We start from the raw sequence: 21,225 nt of genomic DNA on the forward strand, positions 1-21,225 counted from the left end.
AATATTTCACGTCAATAGCTGGAGAAACGCTTAACCCTCTCCCGCTCGCAAGGCATGAATCGGCACGGCCACGACATAGCCATTGCAGCCTAAACGGCACAGATCGGCACGCACTGCTTTATCTACTAGAGCCGATAAGTGCTGCTCTCGAGTAGCAATAGTTTGTACTACTACAGGTTGTTTGCTTTCAGGAGACCATTTAATTTACTTTTACAGTAGATTTATTCCATTATTTTGCTATTTATATTAGTTGTGCGGAAACAATGGCGGGTTGTATTCGTACACTTCGTGACAGTGAAATCGATCTCGTTATCAGTAGTGATTGCGACGATTCAAGTGAGTATAGTGATTTACCAGAGCTTTGTGAAGTGGTTGGTGGCATTGAGGATGTAGTTCGGAGAGATCACAGTGGCAGGGGCAGTGACGGCGAGCCAGACAATGACCTTCACCAAGTAACTGCGCAACAATCTCGTACAATCAACTTCATTGAACCAATATATAGTAAAATAATTAATATATATAATTATAGTTAATTACAATGACAGAACGTATGTAAGATGAGGCACCGCGTATTTTGACTGAGCACGACCGGCAGAGCGAATTAATTGAGGTTACAAACACCGTGAGCGCCTGGAAACAATGCAAGCGGGAGAGGGTTTAAAGCAAACACTTCACAGAGAACTACCCTACCTATTCAGCTCCTCCAACCAGCTACGGATTATGGATTGGTCTCGTTTCATCCAACAACTACTGATGAGGTTCGATGCATTATAAGAAGTTTAAAGCCAACTCCATCAACTGGCGTGGATGACATATCCTCCAGGCTCCTGAAGTTTTGTGAAGGGGAACTCTGTCCACCATTAGCTGATATTATTAACAAATCCTTGGCTCAGGCAATCTTCCCTGGCAGCATGAAGATCGCTAAGGTTTATCCTCTTCATAAAAAAGGAAAAAACTGATGTGATGGGGAATTATAGGGCTAAAAAATTTAGTCCATGGATTAATGTGACAATTCTGTCAAAACTGAATAGAAAAAAACATTTATATAAAATACTAAAACAAAGGTTGTATGATCGGAACTATATAAATTATTTTAATCGTTTTAGTGAGAATTTGAAACAAGAAATAAATGAAACAAAACAGGCTTACTTTGCAAAAAAAACTTTTGTCTTGTAGAAATGATTCAGCAGAACAATGGAAAATAATAAATAGTTTAACAGGAGTAAATAAAAGTAAAATTATTGATCGAGTGGAGCTAGATAACGGAGAACTGATAACAGAGCCGGACATAATCGCCCATGAAGTAAACAACTATTTTATCAAGGTACAGTCACTTCAAGAAAATGTTGGTGAAGTCGGACCTCTCCACCTCAACCATAATATATCTTCTTTTTATGTATTACCAACCACAAATAATGAAGTGTTGGAAGTAATAAGAGGTTTGAAAAACAAGAAGTCTAGCGGTTTTGATAATATAAATACTAATTTGATTAAGCTAGTAGCAGACGTTATATCACCGGTCTTATCACATATAATTAATTTGAGTTTTCACACTGGGGTATTTCCTGACAGACTAAAAACAAGTGTAGTAGTCCCTATTTTCAAAACAGGAATTTCAATAAAATTAGACAATCTACGTCCTATTAGTTTGTTATCTGTTTTTTTCTAAAATTTTTGAAAAATTAATGAAAGTTAGGCTTATTAACTATTTAAACAGTATATCTTTTTTTAGTGAAGATCAATATGGTTTTAGAAAAGGCAAAAATACAGAGGATGCTTTAATAAATGTAATGGATCTGATTTATAGCAGTTTAAACAGTGGAAATAAGGCCACGGGCTTATTTATTGACTTTAAGAAGGCTTTTGATTTGGTAAATCATAGAATATTGCTTGTGAAGTTGGAGGCAGCAGGGGTAAGAGGAGTAGCACTCAGCTGGTTCCGTACTTTCCTCACAGGCCGTCAGCAGCGAGTCCGCATAGGAAACTGCCTTAGTGGACCTTTAAGGATTGAGCGCGGAGTTCCTCAGGGATCTGTCATTTCTGCATCCCTTTTTCTTGTCTTTATAAACGACATGCTTAAAATAAATTTCTTTGGAAAACCTAGTGCGTTTGCGGATGACGTGGCGCTATTTTACACAAGCAAAAATATTGACATTTTGACAAACCGAATAACAGATGATCTTAATACACTGAGATATTGGTGTTCTGCAAATGAAATGTACATAAATGTGAAAAAGACGAAGTATGTAAATTTTGATTTTAAGGGTTTTGAATTAAGTACAGTATTAAAGTACCATAGTTTAGATTGCATAAACGAAAATTGCAGTTGCGAATGCATTGCGAAGGAGTCAAGTTTTACATATTTAGGGGTGGTTCTTGATCAACATTTAAACTGGGAAGCACACGTAAAAACAGTTCAAACTAAATTAAAATCATCACTTAGAAAATTTTACTTTTTAAAAAATATTTGTAGTACACAACTCTTAAGGAGTATTTATTTTTCATTAATAGAATCTAGATTGCAATATGGTGTGATTTGTTGGGGAGGGACCCACAAGTACATAATTGAAAGATTAAGAGTAATACAAAACCACTTTATAAGATTAATTCTAAGCAAACAAAAAAGGGAAAGCTCTTTTCCTCTATTTGTTGATATGAAGGTTTTACCTATCCAGCATCTATATGTTTTTAAAGTTTTGAGATTATTTTATTTGCGTAGCGGAAACACTGGGACAACAGATCTTTTATATTTAACCAGAAGCATTGATCGTAGAATGTTCAGAACGTTGAATGAAAGTATCCAAGTCTTTATTTAAACATTCTTTTCAGTATAGCGGTCCAAAATTATTCAATTTATTACCAGAGGAAATAAAGAAAGTGCAAAACATAAATAATTTTTGTGTTCAAATTAAAAACTGGTTGTTTTCGCAACCAGATGTTTCTCATTTTAAGGATTAATAATTGTATCAGGGAAGCTGTTTAGCTGAAATATTTTATTTGTTACAACATGTTTAAGTTTATTCTGTTAATATGGGGCGAGTTGTTTATTTTTCTGTTTAATTGTCACTTTTAATTAAAAGTTTTCTTTTAAACACTGTGAGTATTATTTTGTTTGTTTGGTATAAGCATACAGTAAAATATTGTTGGATGAAGTACTACAGCTTTTCAAGTATATTTTGTCTTTAGTCTAAATGATTATGTATTGTAGTTTGTTAATTATAATTAACAAGGTAAAAGTCAGCTGTGTCTGACAGACGCCACAAAGTGCGGCTCAACTGGTAGCAACGAAATATTTTATGGACTCAAGAATTTTATTAGTTTTTATTTAGTACAATCACTGACCACAATACTTGTAAGAGTGGTCAATGTTTTCCAGGGAAATTTTCATTTAGTTTGTTTTTGTGCATTTTAAATGCTGGAATAAATCATTATTCTCATTATTCTCTTATAGACCAATATCATTGGTGCCCACTTTTTCCAAGGTACTAGAAAAAGTGATTTTGGCTCGCCTCCTGAAGTATCTACACCAGAACAACCTTCTGCCAAGGGGACAACACGGCTTTATACCTGGTAGATCCACCATCACCGCAGTTGCAGATATAGTAGAGCACATCCTTGACAGCTTAGAAGCGGGGAACACGGTCTGCGCAGCCTTCCTGGATCTCAGCAAGGCATTTGATTGCCTTGACCATCAGCTTATCTTAGAAAAACTTTGAACTTTTGGTATAGTTGAATCAGCACTCGCCTGGTTTGGATCCTACCTCTCTGACAGGCAGCAGCTAGTTGAGATCAAACATACTGTTAAGGGAACCACTAGTGTAGTGAGATCGGAGTTGTTGGGTGTATCTAGAGGAGTGCCCCAGGGGTCTGTGTTGGGCCCTGTCCTATTTGCACTTTTTTCAGCAGACCTCCCCAAATACATGGACACCTACAGCCACACCGTCATGTTTGCAGATGACTCGGTGCTCTTGACCAGCAACAGAGAACTGGAGCCTCTGGAGATCAGCAACTTTATCTCTATCAGTAAAGCCATGGAATACTGCGCCAACAATGACCTGGTTTTCAATGAAAACAAAACTCAACAGGTATTCTTTGGCAAATTTAAAAATGACATCACCTGTCCTCCAGACATTCAGGTTACTGAGTCAACCAAACACCTCGGAATAATCCTGGATCAAGAACTATGTTGGGACGCCCACATCGACTACCTCTGCCAAAGGCTCAGCTCTTCCATCTTTGCCCTGAGAAGAATCAACAGTGTTGGAACAGTTGATGCAACACGGGCAGCATATCATGCACTTGTTGAATCCCTACTGAGGTACGGGATAATTTTCTGGGGAAATTGTTCAAAGGAAAACACCCAGCGAGTTTTTGTTCTTCAAAAGCGTGCTGTTAGAGTTCTTGGGGGCCTTCAGAGGGAAGATAGTTGCAGGGATGTCTTCAGAACTCTCCAAATCCTTCCATTGGCTGCCATTTACATCTGCGAGGTTGTTGCCTTTTCGACTACCCTCAACTTACCAAGAAATTCAAATGTGCATCAACACAACACCCGAAACCGTGAGAATTTCAATCTCCCTGTACACCGAACCTCCAGATTTTCTAAGAAGCCGTCATATGCTGGATCCAGACTTTTTAACCTCCTTCCAGTGGACTTAAAATGCGGGAACCCGAAGACACTCAAGAGAAGACTTCAGAAGTGGATGCTTGAGGACCCTGTGTATAGCATTGAGGAGTTTGTAGCCCGCTGTGATAGAAGGCCAACAAGCTGAAGACATCAAACTCAAAAACTGTTTAAAGATGTGACTTGAGAATTTTAAAATAATGTATCTTGTGACACCATTTCTAAGCTCAAAGCTTATGTAATAAAGTTTCTCTCTCTCTCTCTCTCTCTCTCTCTCTCTCATGTCATAATACAAGAGTCAAGAAGAGGTACAAACTGGGCATCATAACTTATTATTTTTTTGAAAAGGCAAGTTACATTGGTCTGAAGTTCTATAGACTGCTTCCACCTCAGTGAAATCTATAGGGCCAATGAAAACAAATTCAAAAGTTATTTAAACAATTTACATCAGTTTAGAATCTTACTCAATAATAGAATTTGAGGAGGAATTTTCTACTAGGTAATATATTTGAGCAATAGCTATGTATAAGTGTTTGTGTGGTATATTTTTTGTATTACATTATACTGTTAATTATTTTATGTTATTTTTGTGTGTTACATTGTTTTTGTCTTAGTTGGATTGTACAACCTAGTGATAGCATTCTTATTCATTGTTTATTGTTTAAAATGATGAATAAAGAGATTCTGCTGATCCCAACATTTTGCTGATCTATTTTGATAAATAAACTTATTAGACTTCATTAATTGCAACAAGTTTAACTACAATATTTCACAACTTTGTTATTATTCCTCAATTGTTTGGTCAATATATAGTTAAAACACAGGATGTAAAGGAAATATTATTCCATAATGAACACAAGATAATGAATATTGCAAGCACTGAAAGGGTTTAAAAATGGAAATTACAAGTCAAAAACTACTAATTTTATTCAAAACAAAGATAACACTTTTTTAACTAAATTTCTTAAATTGTTTAAACAGATTGCATAAGTACTGATATGTGGGGTTGAGTAAATTGTTTAGATAAACGTTAATCAGTTGGAGTGTGTCACTTCTACAACATTTATAGCTTGTGATTTCAACAACTACAAGTCAAACTACTATCTCTGAACAAAAAAAACCTCTGTATTCAAGATAGAGCTCTTGTAATATTTTTAACTGAAGTATGATTGGGCTTGATTTTGTAATAGTTTTTAAGCTAGTAGACATCCAGTGGAGAATGTTCTACAAGAGTTTTTAACCGTAAGCTTAGCTCAAGATGTACATCATTATAAAGGGATTGTTCAATAGAGATGAATGCTAGAGTGAAAAACCTGGTATCAGTTATTATAATAAAACAATCTTATTTTTAGGTTGGGCTCTGAACTTCACTTGACGTACATCTTTAAAACATTATTAACATTACATTTTAAAACAATGTATGTCTTGAGCTATGTTTGCATTACATTTTTGCTGAACTGAACTCCTTCTAGACCATCCTTCATTGGATGTGAAAACTCACTAACTACCTTAAAAACTATTTCATAAGTCCAGTATTAATTTACTAAGTTTAACTTTTACAACTTGAGCCGAGACATTAATATTAAACCAGAACAGGACCTACATTGTAAATGTTTTAAACTTTAAACCAGCATAATTTTTTAAAGAGTGAACCCATTGATGTCGGATTTATGGCACTGTACTCTACTAATAAAGACCTTTAATTTGATGTATTACCCAACCTATGCCTCATTTAAGATTTCCTTCAGACTCCATGCGGTACATTCCCGTGACATGACAAAAATATGGTAGTTACTTCAAAAAGTAGATTTATAGGTTCAGTAATGATGTACCAAGTTTTATTGCTTTGCCTGTAATCGTTCGGGAATTGTCAAGCCTGTGTGGGACTTTGGTTACACCCTGTATATGATGTGTGTTAAATTAAAATTAAAATGTTCTCCTAGTTTTAAATTCTAGATTTTATTTTGAAACATTACTCTGTATTCAATAATACAGTTTTTATTTTATAACAATGATAAAACACATTTCAAATAAAACTCAAGGTTCACATGTACAATTTCTTTCTGAAATCCTCGCCTGTGGCTCTGTATTGATTACGTGTTAATTAACAAGCACTATGGCATCTGCTACGTTAAACACTATTTTATTCTTGAAAAAGGTTTAGTGTATTAACTATTAACAAAAAGTATTTATAAAGTAAGAAGTAAATGTTGTGTAATTGTCAAAAATAACAATTACTTGGAAACCACATACAATCAGATTACTACATAGAGTTCTCACATTAGAAATTACCACCCAGACCACTGCTCAACATTTTATATTCCATTTACGGGACATCATGTACAACGGTTACAGCACATATATTCCTAGTAGTAAGTCTGATAAAGAGGCAATTATGTCTATTCTCAAATAAGCTAGGAATATACCACACTGTGGGTTGCATAACATGCTTCACCAAGGTCGCATGCAAAATTAATTTCATTCTTGAAATGTCCCGCGGTCAGATAGACAGACATACATACATCAAACAGAAAAGAAATTTTAACATTCCCCGGCAGACTAAAAAGGAAATTATGTCAGCATACTCTGTGAGGCTTTAATGACCATTTTAGCTAAATCCATGGTTGGACATGAACAATCACAGAATTGTTCTTGTCTATAAAGAAATTATGTTTCATACAAAATTTAAAATCTACAGATGGAAACCTTTCTCGAGATATCTTGCCACATGATATATATACATTCAAATTTTTGTTCATTAAGTCAGGTTTCATAGCAGTGTTCAAAAAATGAAAGTTCCGGTGAGGTCGGCAGGGTACCACAACGCAAGAGTGGGCTAAAGTGTGATCTTGTCACCGACTTTTTAAATTCACTTTCACTCTTTTTTTTCCTTTTTACTCTAAAAATAATGTACAATTGTTTATAAGTCGCATTAAAATCTCATATGGTTTGTTCACAAATTGATTTATTCTGCAATTTTCTCGTTGCCATCACGGTTACCCACAAGACCAATTACATCAGAGTGACATGCATCATCATCAAACTCAGTGCTACTAATATAGAAATGAAGCTTCATGGAAAATTTCAAGCCTTTGGGTCAGTTAGTTTTTGAGATATCTTGCACACGGACAGAAATTAAATTTTTCCCAGGCCCACGAGTGATAAGCTTTGCTAACGCTCAGCCAAAGGGTCACCCAGTAACAAAGCCTAGTCAGTTGTTTCAGAAATAATGTATAGTACTACTTATACATAACATTACGACTCCATGGTGTTTTATCACTTGCTACAGGACCTTGTCATATCAAAATTGAGCCAGAGTCATTATTCGTATTAAATTTAAATTTTACATCTAACTTTCTTACAGTAGGATTTCCCAACTTTCCAGACCAATTGCTCTTACATTTACAGTGACAATATGCCTATTTATAGATTAGCAACATATCAAATTACAGTAGGGATGCATAACCGGAATGGTGTTATCCAGTTATGGAAAGTAAAATGTAAGAATTAAATTTTGTGTCATAATCTAACTTTCTATCAATTATTACTAATCATATAAACTCATTTAAAGGTAGTAAAATACTCAACTAAAAATGTTTATGATTCGTTTTCTGAATTACTACAGCATAAAAACCATACAGCCAGACCATAAAATGTCTTTTATGAGTGTTAGTAACTGTGGTAAAGAAGTCATTTTTTTAGTGTGTTTTTATTCTAATAATTGGTACCTAAATTAGCAGTTTTTTGTTGTGAAGATTTTAAGAACAATAACAAACAGGTTTGACTTACAATAAGAGATAAAATTCAATTTATTTGTCAAATTTGAATATAAGTGAGTGTTTCTAACCAGTTTGATAGGAAAGGCTCTCAGATAAGGATACATTGTTGCCGAGAGCTGACCTCTGACCAGCAGATAAGATAAGCTGGAGCACCAGTGTTTGAACACCTGCACACATTCTTTGACATTGGGCAATCTGACTATTGTGAGACTGTCCTGGTTTGTTTATATATGTACTGCTTATCAGACCTTATCAGGGGTTAGACAAGGGGTTGGACAAGCCTAGTTAAAAAAAAAAAAAAAAAACTGAACAGTCTAGACTAACAATCTTAAATATTGACCCCAAAATAAGACCACTAGGGGTTAGACAAGCCTAGTACTAAAAAAAGCTGAACATCTACAAACATGCCCTCAAAATTTCCCTGTGGCAACTGTGACATTGGAGTGAAATTCTCAGGGATTTTGTGCACAGGACTTTGTAAAAAATGGTACCATGTAGGATGCCAAAACATTCTGGAAAGGAACTTTAAAAAATGAGCAAAAGTTGAAATTGGAAAATGGCAATGCACTAACTGTCTCAGCTCATGTGTCCAGTCTAAAACTGAACTAGAACATGCTGCCTGTAACACCTCAGAAATAAAGACTAAAAATATACAAGAGGTCCTTCAAATTTCTATCACTTCCCCACAGGAAGTCAACAGCACCCGTGGGAATGAACTCTTAAACTCCTCTTTTTCAAATAGTAGAACAAAAATCTTAAATGACTCACTAGTTGAAATAGAAAATAGCCTGGTAGAAAATAATCTCTTAGAAACTACTAATAACGATGAAAAACTAGAAATAGCTGCTAAGATAGGTTCAACTCTCTTAGAAAAAAATAAGCACCTAGAAGAAGAAAATCTTAGACTAGCAGCTACAATATTAAGTATGGAGGAGAAAATAGAGAAATTTGAGAATAGTGAACTAAAACATCTAAGCAGGATTGAAACCCTTACTGAAGAGCTGATACACTGCCAATCCCAACTGCGTAAAGAAAAAGAATTTCAAATTGAAATGCAAAATATTTTTGAAGAACAAGATAAAAAGTCACAACATACTATAGACCTAAACTTGAACAAAATAAAAAATCTGGAATTGACTGTTGATAAACTTCAGAGGAATAAAATGGAAAGTTTAAATAAACTAGAAACAATTAAAAATCCTGCCACTCAAACCTCTGAAGAAAGCACACTTCCAGCTACACCAAAACCCCTATCAACTCATACGGAGCTCGTGCTACTAAAAAGTAGGCAAGAAAAATTGGAACAGTTGGTCAAAACACTGTCAGAAAACATTCAACATAAAAGTTGCAAGGAGCTTGAAAGTATAATACCTGCTAGTCCTACTACACCATTCACAACTAAATGCAGTAATAAGGCCAACCCTTCTTCTTATACTAGTCTACAAGAAAATGAGCTCACCATTAAGACTAAAAGAAGAAAATAAAAAACGAAATGCATTTAGTGTATCTCTCCAAGTGGTAAAGAGTCAAGAAGCAAATCTAAAGCTACAGGCGCTAAACATAAATAGGAAGTTTGATGACACATTAGAATCATCTGATGAAGACAAACCTACTAAACTAGTCCACTGCTCCTCTTATTCATCGATATGAAGATGGATCTTTACCGACTCTGAATAATTCCAAAACCACTAAAACCCATTTAGATAGAGTGAAAATTGAAAATTCCATTGACAAACAAAATGGAAACGCAGACACAGCCCGGCAAATTTTAAAGCAACCTCCAGTTACAGCGAAGTTACTCAGTATAAATGAGACACTTGAGGACTTTTTAAACAAACACATTGACACTATCAAAGCCAGTAAACTGGATTACTCAAGGCAGCTTAAGAAAAATATCAAAAACACTACATATGCTAACTCTGACAGGACAACCGGTAATGAAAAAAATCCCAAACCAACACAACCCAGAATCTACAGAAATGGTCTGAGTGCCCAAGAAAAATCATCGGGAATCTTTTTTAGCTCATACCAAGATGATCAATACAAAATACAAAACCAGGCACTTTTTCAACGCAACTCGGTCAAGGATAAAATAAAAACCAAGGAAAGTTAACCAGTTAAAGATTTTTCACCAAAATATGGATCGTCTGTCAAACAAGATTGATCTGGTTGTCAACCACCTTCAAGACATAAATCCTGATGTAGTCATTTTAAGTGAACATGGCCTTAACCAAACAAATCTAGAAAATACAATTATTAAAGGTTACAGACTTGTTGCTGACTTCTCTAGAAAAGAACACTTAAAGGGGGGTGTTGCTATTTATTGTAATGAAAACCTAAATGCTGAAATAGCTAATCTAAACGCATCCCGGCATGGAATAGAACTTGTGTGTGAGTTAGCAGCAATCAAACTCATCCTGAAGAAAGAAGAGTTTTACATCCTAGGAGTCTATAGACCTGACCGCAACTTTCAAGTTGCTTTAGAAGCTATTTCTAACTTCCTGGAAACCATACCGACATGGAATGACCCTGTTGTCATAATGGGAGATATTAATGTGGACTGTCTCAAACCCAGCACCAGGAAAAATGAAAAACGGGATCAAGAACTCCAGGAACTCCTCCTTAGCTACAACCTTTCACGCTTTAACCTACCACCAACTAGGATAACTCCCAATAGCAGGACTTCAATTGACCTTGTTGCTACTAACTTTGGTCCAAATGAACTTTCAGTAGCAATAGTAAACAATCACATCTCAGACCATACTGGACAGATATGCACTTTCTCTACATCTTCCAATATTGCTACTCCTGCAAACAACTGAACGAAGACATATTTGCGACCAATCTCTGGGGATTTTGAGACTCCAGCTTGGAAAGAAGTCCTGGAATGAGGTTTACGACATTGCCAGTGCTGAGGAGGCATATTGTGTGTTCTCTTCTATAATATCCTACCATCTGGATGTAGTGTGTCCTAAAAGGAAAATGCGCAATAAAAATAAAAAATGCAACATCAGGCCTAATGATCAAGAAACCATTCAAAAGAAAGAAATCTTTAAACAGGCCTTTAATGCACATCAACTGACAGGAAATGCGGAGAGCAAAGCTTATGCTGCTCTAAAGAAAAAAGAATATGACCTCCACATTAAAGCCTTACGAAAGCAGCAAAACTCAAACTTCATACAAGAGTCAGACAATAAAAGTAAGGCAGCTTGGAGTCTGATAAATGGTGAAAGAAGGCCTAAACAACATCTCAAAGGACAACAAAAACTATGCATCAATGGCACAGACACAACTGATCCTTCTAAAATTGCTGAACAACTCAACACATACTTTGTAAACGCTGCTGATCCATCCTTTTCTAACACAGCTCTGGGAACTTCAAGAACGCCTGAAACCCCTCACGACTTCGATCAAAAACTTTGTGCTCTGGCCTACCAACCAAGAAGAAGTACTTAACTCCATAAAGTCCTTAAAAACAAAATCGTCAGCCAGCTTTGATGAAATATCCTCAAAGATAATAAAAGCATGTAGGAATGAGCTAGCCCATCCTTTAGCCAACATAATCAACAAATCCTTTGCTCAAGGAATTTTCCCAAGCATGCTGAAAAGCGCTAAAGTCTACCCAAAGTTCAAAGGAGGGGAAACGAACAAACAAGAAAAATTATAGGCCTATATCAGTTCTAACTACCTTCTCTAAACTTGTTGAAAAAATAGCGCTTGCAAGATTGATGCATTACTTGATTACCAACAATCTATTGCCAGAAGAACAGCATGGATTTATAGCAGGACGCTCCACATTAACTGCTATCACAAGCATCACTGAATCCCTCATAAAAACCTTAGAACGAGGAGATACAGCTTCTGCCATCTTTTTGGATTACAGTAAGGCTTTTGACAGCTTAAACCATGATATATTGTTACATAAGATGGAAAATATTGGCATTAGAGCAAATGCATTAAAATGGTTTAAGAGCTATCTATTCAACCGGACCCAAGCCGTGGAAATAACAACTACCACAAACTGCAGAATTCTAAACATCACATCTAACAAGAAGGCCATGTCATGAGGAGTCCCACAAGGATCTATCCTAGGACCGATACTCTTCATTATATATGTTAGTGATCTGCCTAGCTACCTTTGTGGTTACTGCGGGTCACTTATGTATGCAGATGATACAGTACTCCTCCTCCAGAACCAAACACCTGAAACCCTGGAGATAGAATCTTACATCGCAATCAGCATGGCCCAAGAGTACTGCTATGCTAATGATCTGGTCCTCAATGAGAGTAAGAGTCAGCAGATCTTCCTTGGAAGAAAAAAGAAATGAGGTAGCTGAAATACCAGAGCTAAACAGAGTGCAACAGGCTAAATACCTTGGAGTGATCATAGATGATAAACTGTCATGGAACTCTCATGTCGACCAACTTTGCATAAAATTAAGCTCTTCAATATATGTCTTGAGAAGACTTAAGCAGGTGACCCATGCCAACACGGCTAAAACAGCATACTATGCTCTGTTTGAGAGCCATCTGCGATATGGTCTGGCTGTTTGGGGAAGCTCCTCCAAAGGAAATCTTAACAGAGTTTTGGTACTCCAGAAGAAGGCTATACGTATTCTCTGCAATCTTGGACCACAGGATTCCTGCAGGAACTCATTTAGAAATCTTAACATCCTTACGGTAGTCGGACTCTTTATCATGGAGGCAGTTACCTATGCAAGTAATCAAAAGCTGGCAAGAGGAGCTGACACCCACAACTTTGCAACAAGAAGAGCCAACAATTATGCTTTGCCTGTCCATCGGCTAAACATCTATGAGAAACAACCATCCTACATAGGTGCAAAATACTGGAACATTCTCCCAGATGAAGTCAAGGCACACACTAATCATCAACTAAGGAAGAGCGTCTACAAGTGGCTGCTGAAACGCCCCTTCAACAGTCTGGAGGAGTTTGAATCTGGCAGCAATGAACTTGATTAGTTTAAATTGACCTAATTTGTTGAATTCTTTAATTATTGTTCTTTTTAATGTAGAATTTCACTTAATGACAAACAAAAGTGATTAGGTTAAGATTGACTCATTACTGTTCTCAATGAATATGTAATAAAGATTTATGACTATGACTATGACTATGACATAAGCGACTGCTTATAGAAGGTAGATTGCGTTATTGACCGTAGCAACGTTTCCTGACCATGTTATCTAGTTCATAATATTAACTTTTTTCCTAGATTCAAATTTTTATAACTAATTTTGATGAATTTCTTACATTCCATTACTACATATCGTTATAAAACAATGTTTTGAATAAAAATTAATTATTTAAACTTAATTTGTTGATAGTATGATAACAAATTAAAAATTATTACGTTTTGGTTTAACCAGTTAAATGTGTATTATCTTTTAAGCTTTCCATACACTATTGTGCCATTAATTTGCTTTCCGATAGGAACTGATTACATTCTCAGGTTATAAATAACGAGTGCTAAACCAAACCTCGCTGGAGCCTCATCTGTTTGAGCTTATCAATGCCAGATTCTGTCTACAGATACCAACTAGAAGCAAGCTTTAAATCCAGCTGTCTGTCTATCTTATCCAAAATTCCGATTTAAAATAGATTTTGTTCCTGTCTACTTCGGATCGTCATGTTCTTAGTGTATTTATTGTAAAAAATTAAATCACTAATAAAATTTAGCTTCAGTAACTATATATTGCAATAAAAACAGTAGTATATGTAGTGGAAAATAATTTTATATATGTGATGTGTGTGTGTATTAATTTTTTAACAAGACGTAATGTGACATTTATACTTCAAAATTAGTCAACTGTATTTTAATTTAAGTATCTCTACCCACGGTATTTTGGAAAACTTTTTTCCTGTATAATATAAATAATTATATATACAGACAAGGTAGGAGTGCTTCATTCCAAATATTGCGTAACAAACTTTAATGAGGCTGTATGTATAATTTCAAATCTATAGCTACATGCGTTACTAAGTCACATATTAAAAAAGTGTCATTTTATTGTACTCAGTTTATCCACACATTTATTTATGTAACGATTTTCTTAGTGCCTTATACGACCAATTTTTAAAATTTCACTAATGCATAGCCAAATCTCATAGAGCGACCATCATTGAACTCGATGTTGCTTATATAGAAATAAAGCTTCGTGCAAAATTTCAAGTCTATAGGACACATTGTTCTAGACTTCGCTTATGCTCAGCAAATAAATTATTATTATGTACACGGTGTAACAAAACTCTCTACACAAACTTAAGGATATTGTTACATGAACCAAAAAAAAGCCAAAATCTGAATGCAACCTATAGTCCATCTCTTTTCATTTAATGTCTGTCTGTCTATATGTGTTTTTATTTTATTTCAGAAACCAGTGGAAATAAAAAAAAAAACACTAATTTGGTCCACTTATTTTTTTTGCAGTCTCAAACCAAGAAAAAATGATTATTACTATATTATATCACAATGAAGGAGGAGGAGCTCTTCTTATTGGAATATCAATTTTCTATTATTTTACAAAAGAAAACTCACAATTATCCAATAATTTATGTATTTTACCACGAGGCCTTTCGACATCAAAGTTGCCATCATCAGGTGTTGATTCATTTTATTCTTCTTCATTGTTGCCTCGTGGTAAAATACACAAATTATTGGAGAATTGTGAGTTTTCTTTTGTAAAATAATAGAAAATATTATATCACTTTTCAAGATGTCAGACTGTTTATAAAGCTTAATACCGTAGGAACTAATAATAAAAAACTTTTTAAAGAATAACAAAATTTCCTGCATGTTGTTACAAACATTTTGACACAAAAAACATAAAAATCTGACAAAAATAATCTGGATATAAGCTTTAACTGTTATAATCTATGGCAAAATTGTCATTGTTGACATGTTAAAGGCATCATTAGTTGTGAACTACAATCGTTAAAAGATTATATCTTCATTATTTTGTAAACAGCATCATTAGCTGTGCATTACAATTGTTAAAAGATTATATCTACATTATTTTTTTAACAGCATCATTAGCTATGCATTATAATCATTAAAAGATTATATCTACATTATTTATAACCCATTTTTATGACGTAGATCTCAAAATGTTTTGTAATTAGATTTAGCAATATTAGAATACTAATTAATATTAAAACACTATTCTAAATGAACTCCCCTCCTTTAACAACATATAGCGTGTTTAAACTACCAGTGATGGCTAGTAAATGCCCACTTCCTGTTTCATCAGTGCTGGAAGTTAATTAATTGGGAATCATTCGCTGTTGCATACTGAAGAAGGCACTCTCAGTCCAGTAGTGGAGGAATACAGTGTGTTTATTTATTCATAGAGTACTATCCTCCCGAGCTTTCATCTCATTTAAAGAAGTTTTTCAACAACTTAAGATTTCAATCCATTTCAAGCCTTGAAAACTCCCGCTGTGATTGAAGACATCAGGTAAGACAAGTAATTTTAAGGAAGAAGTGCGGTGGATAAATTCTTTCAATATGTGATCCTACTTTGGTACTAAAACACATTACTTTGAAGACCAATAGAAAGTCATACATATTTACCATTAACTGAACTTTTGAAAACTGATCTAACAACATTCATTTAAATTTACTTTAAAAAAATTTGGACAGGGTGTTCACAAAAGGGCGTCACAAACTTCTGTGGGAGAGTTTAATGATTGAACTGTATTTGGAAATAGATATCACACTCTTCCTGCGGTTTGTTTCATTACAATCAACATGTCTTATTATTAGATCATTGTTACAAAAGATTAGCAGCCTTGTGGTCAAAGCATTAGCTAGCCTTGGAAAGATTAGATAAGCACTGCATGAGGTTAATGTAAAACAGTGTTCTATACTGGAGATAAACAATTCAACCTTGAGTACAATTTTATGTGACTCACTTTCCTGGGAGCCACGTGTGGATAAACTCTCCCAAAAACTTAACTCTTGCCATTATGTTGTACAATGAACCAAACTCATTAATAATAGAGACTTTGCAAAACAGCCTTTTACTCCCGCTTTGAGTCTTGTCTTGGATATGAATCAATTGCAGAGCAAACCTACAGAAGGTACTAAGAATAGAAGAGATGCAAATGTTCAGTTTAGCTCTCCATTTCCGTTAGTGTAGCGTCTAAAAACACTGAAACTGTCAAAGACTTGACGCCTAGAATCCGCTGTGCTTAGGGATTAACCCTCGAGCTGGCAGTTGAAATTTCCTCAAGTGGCAGGCCATTTTGAGGTGTTTTGAAGTAGTATTGGTTTTTATTTTTTTTAAATATAATTTGATTATAAACCTATATGTATTCTATATCATTGTTTTCACAAGAAAATTTACTTTTTATTCATGGAAATAAAAACCCAAAAATATAAGAAATTTAACACTTTTTTTTACTAAGTTTGTTTTCAAAAAATAAAAGAGGTATGTAAAAGTGGTGGGGGTGCACCTATAAAAGACATATTGTGTGAAAAAAAATATTTCCAAAATACCCAAAATGTTGAAAATTTTTTATAGTTTTAGAAAATGTATAGTTTTACTACACTTTTTTTGATTAAAACAATTATGAAATACTCTAATCTGAAGAAAGTACAATACGGCTAAATTTGTTGCTATAGATACGACTGTGTTACAAAAATTCATCAAAACCTTAATTATTACTCAAAAAATTCATAAAATACATTAAAAATAAGCCTATAAAAAATAAATAAAGAAGCTTTATATCATGATCATCGCATATGAAATTGATCCTAAAGCTAACTAAAACTATCACAACACTGCACATAGCCTAGAACACAAAATCTCACTAATATATTTTTTCACATATATTTCTTCATAACATGACAAAATAAACTGATAAAACACAATATACGAGAATTTATACGCATAAATAAACACACTTATTACATAAAAACACTTATTTCATGTAATAAACTTACGTTTTAGATGGACAAGAATAACGCGACCGGGTAACAATACAACAACAATGGCCGACTGTTTACAAACAACTCTCGTTTTCAATATGTCATACTTAAATCATGGCATACAAAACAAAATACATCGATCAAATCAGCAACTATTTCTGATTCCAGTGGTATATGAATCATTGCAGTTTAGTTTGTGTATTGATTATAACAGATGTCAAACGGGGCACGTGTCAAATCGACTGATTTTCAGGCGACTGCCACTACAGAAACATTAATATCGACTGATAATCAGGCGACTGCCAGTTGTAGGGTTAAGTCTAAAAACATTGTAGAACACTCAATTGTACACCTGACGAGACAATGAAAACACCTCTTCATCTGCATTACGTTGAATGGTTGCTGGAAAACCAGACAGACCTCTTTTGAAGTCCAGGTGAATCTGATGTTGAACGATGCAGAGTCTTATCACCAATTATTTTTTGGAACTCTTCAGACGGACGTGTACTCCAGCTTCCAGGAATCAAGTCTGTGACTGTGCCAGATTTCAGATGATGTACTATGTGAAAGGTAAAATGAAACTAAACTCAACATTTGCATCAAATCAACCCTTCCCACCATAGTTACGTTATGAATAAAAAAAAATAATATTAAAGGCACGAAACAGTTGCAGTTAAACCTTTAGGGAACTGAGTGTTCTCTCTATCTTTCAAAACATTGACAATATTGAAAAGAAAACATTGTTGATGTAATAGTTAATACATGTTAAACAGTTAATAATGCTCTCACCTGTAACCTAATATTGTTTATGTTTTCTGAAATCTATCCGAGTCCAAAGTTTATTAAAACCTATCTTTAGGGAAATTTACTTAGCGGTTTTATTTTATTACAATTGTTCAAGGAAACATTGTAGATAAATGCCCTCTCAGATTTTCTTAAGAAAACTTCAGAAAAATACCTCGAAAGAAATCTCTCAAAAACTTGGTTCTCCAACCAGAGCCACTGGCTACTACACTACTAAGGAAGTCATAGAATTGAGAATAAGTGTGCCACGAATTGATAAGACATCTATAATTATATCATGACCATTCAGTATGAATTGTAATGATGAAAATTCTAAACTTAATGTTTTAAAAAACACAAAGTTTTCTATTGTATATTCCTCTGGTGTTTACAGATGAATTCAAGATTTTGATAGAGATTGTGTCTGTTTTAGAATCTGCTCAGTTGCAGTTGACTTTAATGAGTTAAATCATCCAAACAATGTGCAAATCCAACTCAACAAATATGCTGGTATGATCTTACACCATTCTTTTGTGCCTTTGTTACTTCAATGTTTTTTTTTTAAGTGACAATATTTCCAGAACTTCATAGATCTGAATTGGGGGATATAAACCACATCTGCTAATAGACTACTGGGCTTCATTACTTGATCAGCCAGAGAAATCAATAAACTGATACCATGGAGTATTAAAGTACTGACAGAACGCAACAAAAAGAAAAGATTTATCGGATGGACAGACCCCTTTGATCTTTTGAACCCAAAATCAATCCTTTGTTTGAAGTTTGTTTTTGACTATGGAAGGATTGTGAAGAAAACAAGATTCTTTTGGACATTTGCCATCGTTCAGTGATACAACAAAAAATCAGCAACATTAAGTTTCAAGATCTGCAATTTGATTTCTTCTTCAGGTAAATAACTAACCTAATACATAATTAATTACAAACATAATTTTAAAAAACTATTTGAATTTAGTTTACCTTATAGGTATATTAAATAATTTTTCAAATACAACTATGTTATAAATAATTTAATAATATTTAAAATGATTTATAAATATATACCAGTTTTGTTCAAAGAGAATTGATGAAATAATAAAAACGTGAGCATGTTCTTCCGCGATGGAGCGGCTCTATCGATTCAGCCAAGTAGTGCCAGAAACGTATTACGGCCGTTCAACCGGGAGAGGGTTAATACAGGTCTAACAATAGCTACCCTGTTTGCTCTGAGGTACATATGGAAGTCGAGTTCAGAATATCTATTGGAACAAGATCAACTAATATCTCCCGTAATGGTTTCCGGTCCCTAGCTTGGTTCCTTCGTCTTTGCAATTGAGTTTCATCTGAAGTCAATGTCTTCACTAATAGCCTTTTATTTTAAAATAATCATTAACCTCTCTGTCTCACCAATTAGTCTATTATAATTTCTTACATTTCCTGTTACTGTTGTTCATTACTATCGTTTTATTTTATTGTGGTATATTTCATTTAGGCCTATTTTAGTTTTATCTATTGTTTCTCACCGTTATCATTGTCATTTTCGTCAATTATAACTGTTGAGCCTATACGTAGAAATCAAGATAGTTCTACGCTGTAATAAAATGAAAATTAAAATAAAATAAAATTACACATGCAAATAACGTGATTTTAAAATCTAATTCAACTAGTGTTACCTGGATATCTTTTGCCATTGATGAGAATCGAAGTGGCTTTCTTGAATTCCTCCATCCTGAAATCCAACAATGACGAAATAAAATTTAAACCAAACAATTCCCTTTATTTCTTATATATCAAATCTCTTTTCCAAACATTATAACATAGCATCAGTAAGAAAACAAATGTTAACTATTTATGTTATTAATGAAAATAAAGATAAAGCAGAGAAGTGGTACAGACCCGATACAATAGAGTGTCTGGCACAATTCAGTATCAGTGTATCAGCAATGTCTTGTTCATGGTACACACCACAAGTGGCGCAATAACTTCTACTATTCTATTATCTCTATCACTGACAGCACTATCTGCTTACCTAAAGATTACCTTTCCTTAAGTGCTTACACAACATTGGATAAATTGTGAGGCAATAATAGCTAGAGAATATCTCTCTATGTAACTTCCTACTTCTTAGGAATCTCTTTATTGCTCTTAAGCACATACGTGAAAAAAAGTCAAATATTAGACAAAATAACACATACTAATATGAAACTACAAATAAGATAAATATTAATAATGACAGTGATGAAAAGCGTACTAATTATTTTCTTATCTAAATTATGTAATCAGATATGACATTTTTTTAAACCACAACAATACAAAGTAAAATGAATTTTTAATAAGAGAGAGAGAGAATATCTTTATTTTATAATCTTTAAGATTGAAAATGGTGTCACTTAATACAATACGTTTGTAATACTAATTTCAGTCCGAACTTGCTTTACATAGTAAAATTTGGCAAGTCCAGAAATTCACTTATGGTATAGAACGGTCGTTGGAGCAACCAAGCTTGAAGTTTTTTCTTTAAGATAATTGGGTCAGCTCTCATGATTGTGTCAGGAAGGATGTTAAAAACTTGGCTCCAGCATATGAAGGCTTTAATTGAAAGCAACCACTATGGTGAATCGGCAGAGCAAAGTCTGTGGAATTCCTGGTTTGGTAGGTGTGAGTGTCCATGTGACGCTGCAGTTGTCTTGAGGATGCCAGGTAGATCACTTAAAAGAGACTCGAGAGAAAAACACTTGCCTTTTAAGGTAAATGCCTAGAGTAAAACAATTTACTTGCTTCGTTTAATCTAAAAAAATAGTATACAAATTGTTGGTATATAAAACATTAACACCAAATCAAGTTTATTAATTTTTAATAGTATAAACAAATACATCAAATATAAAAGACTTATGATGGTCATAAGTTTATGTGCCACAATTCAAGACTTTCAAGAACTTTCATGCAAATATTATACATTGTCCGAACTACTTGTGCGAAACACGGTTGTCGTAGGAACGCTTCTTGTACAATTATACAGCAGACAACAGAATAAAACAGGAACTATTTAACGATATGCAATAATACATCAGTAACACACTTTTATGCAATCGCTAAG

General features: G+C 34.3%; 1 protein-coding gene across 1 annotated transcript in view; it reads right to left on the reverse strand.

The window, feature by feature from the left end:
- Positions 1–21,225, reverse strand: part of LOC124368019 (xanthine dehydrogenase-like) — a 72,912-nt gene that overhangs the window by 48,574 nt on the left and 3,113 nt on the right. The window contains 1 exon segment of the mRNA XM_046825291.1: positions 19,802–19,857. Coding sequence (XP_046681247.1) covers positions 19,802–19,857 — 56 coding nt within the window.

This window comes from Homalodisca vitripennis, chromosome 8 (genome assembly GCF_021130785.1).
Source record: "Homalodisca vitripennis isolate AUS2020 chromosome 8, UT_GWSS_2.1, whole genome shotgun sequence".
NCBI lineage: Eukaryota > Metazoa > Arthropoda > Insecta > Hemiptera > Cicadellidae > Homalodisca > Homalodisca vitripennis.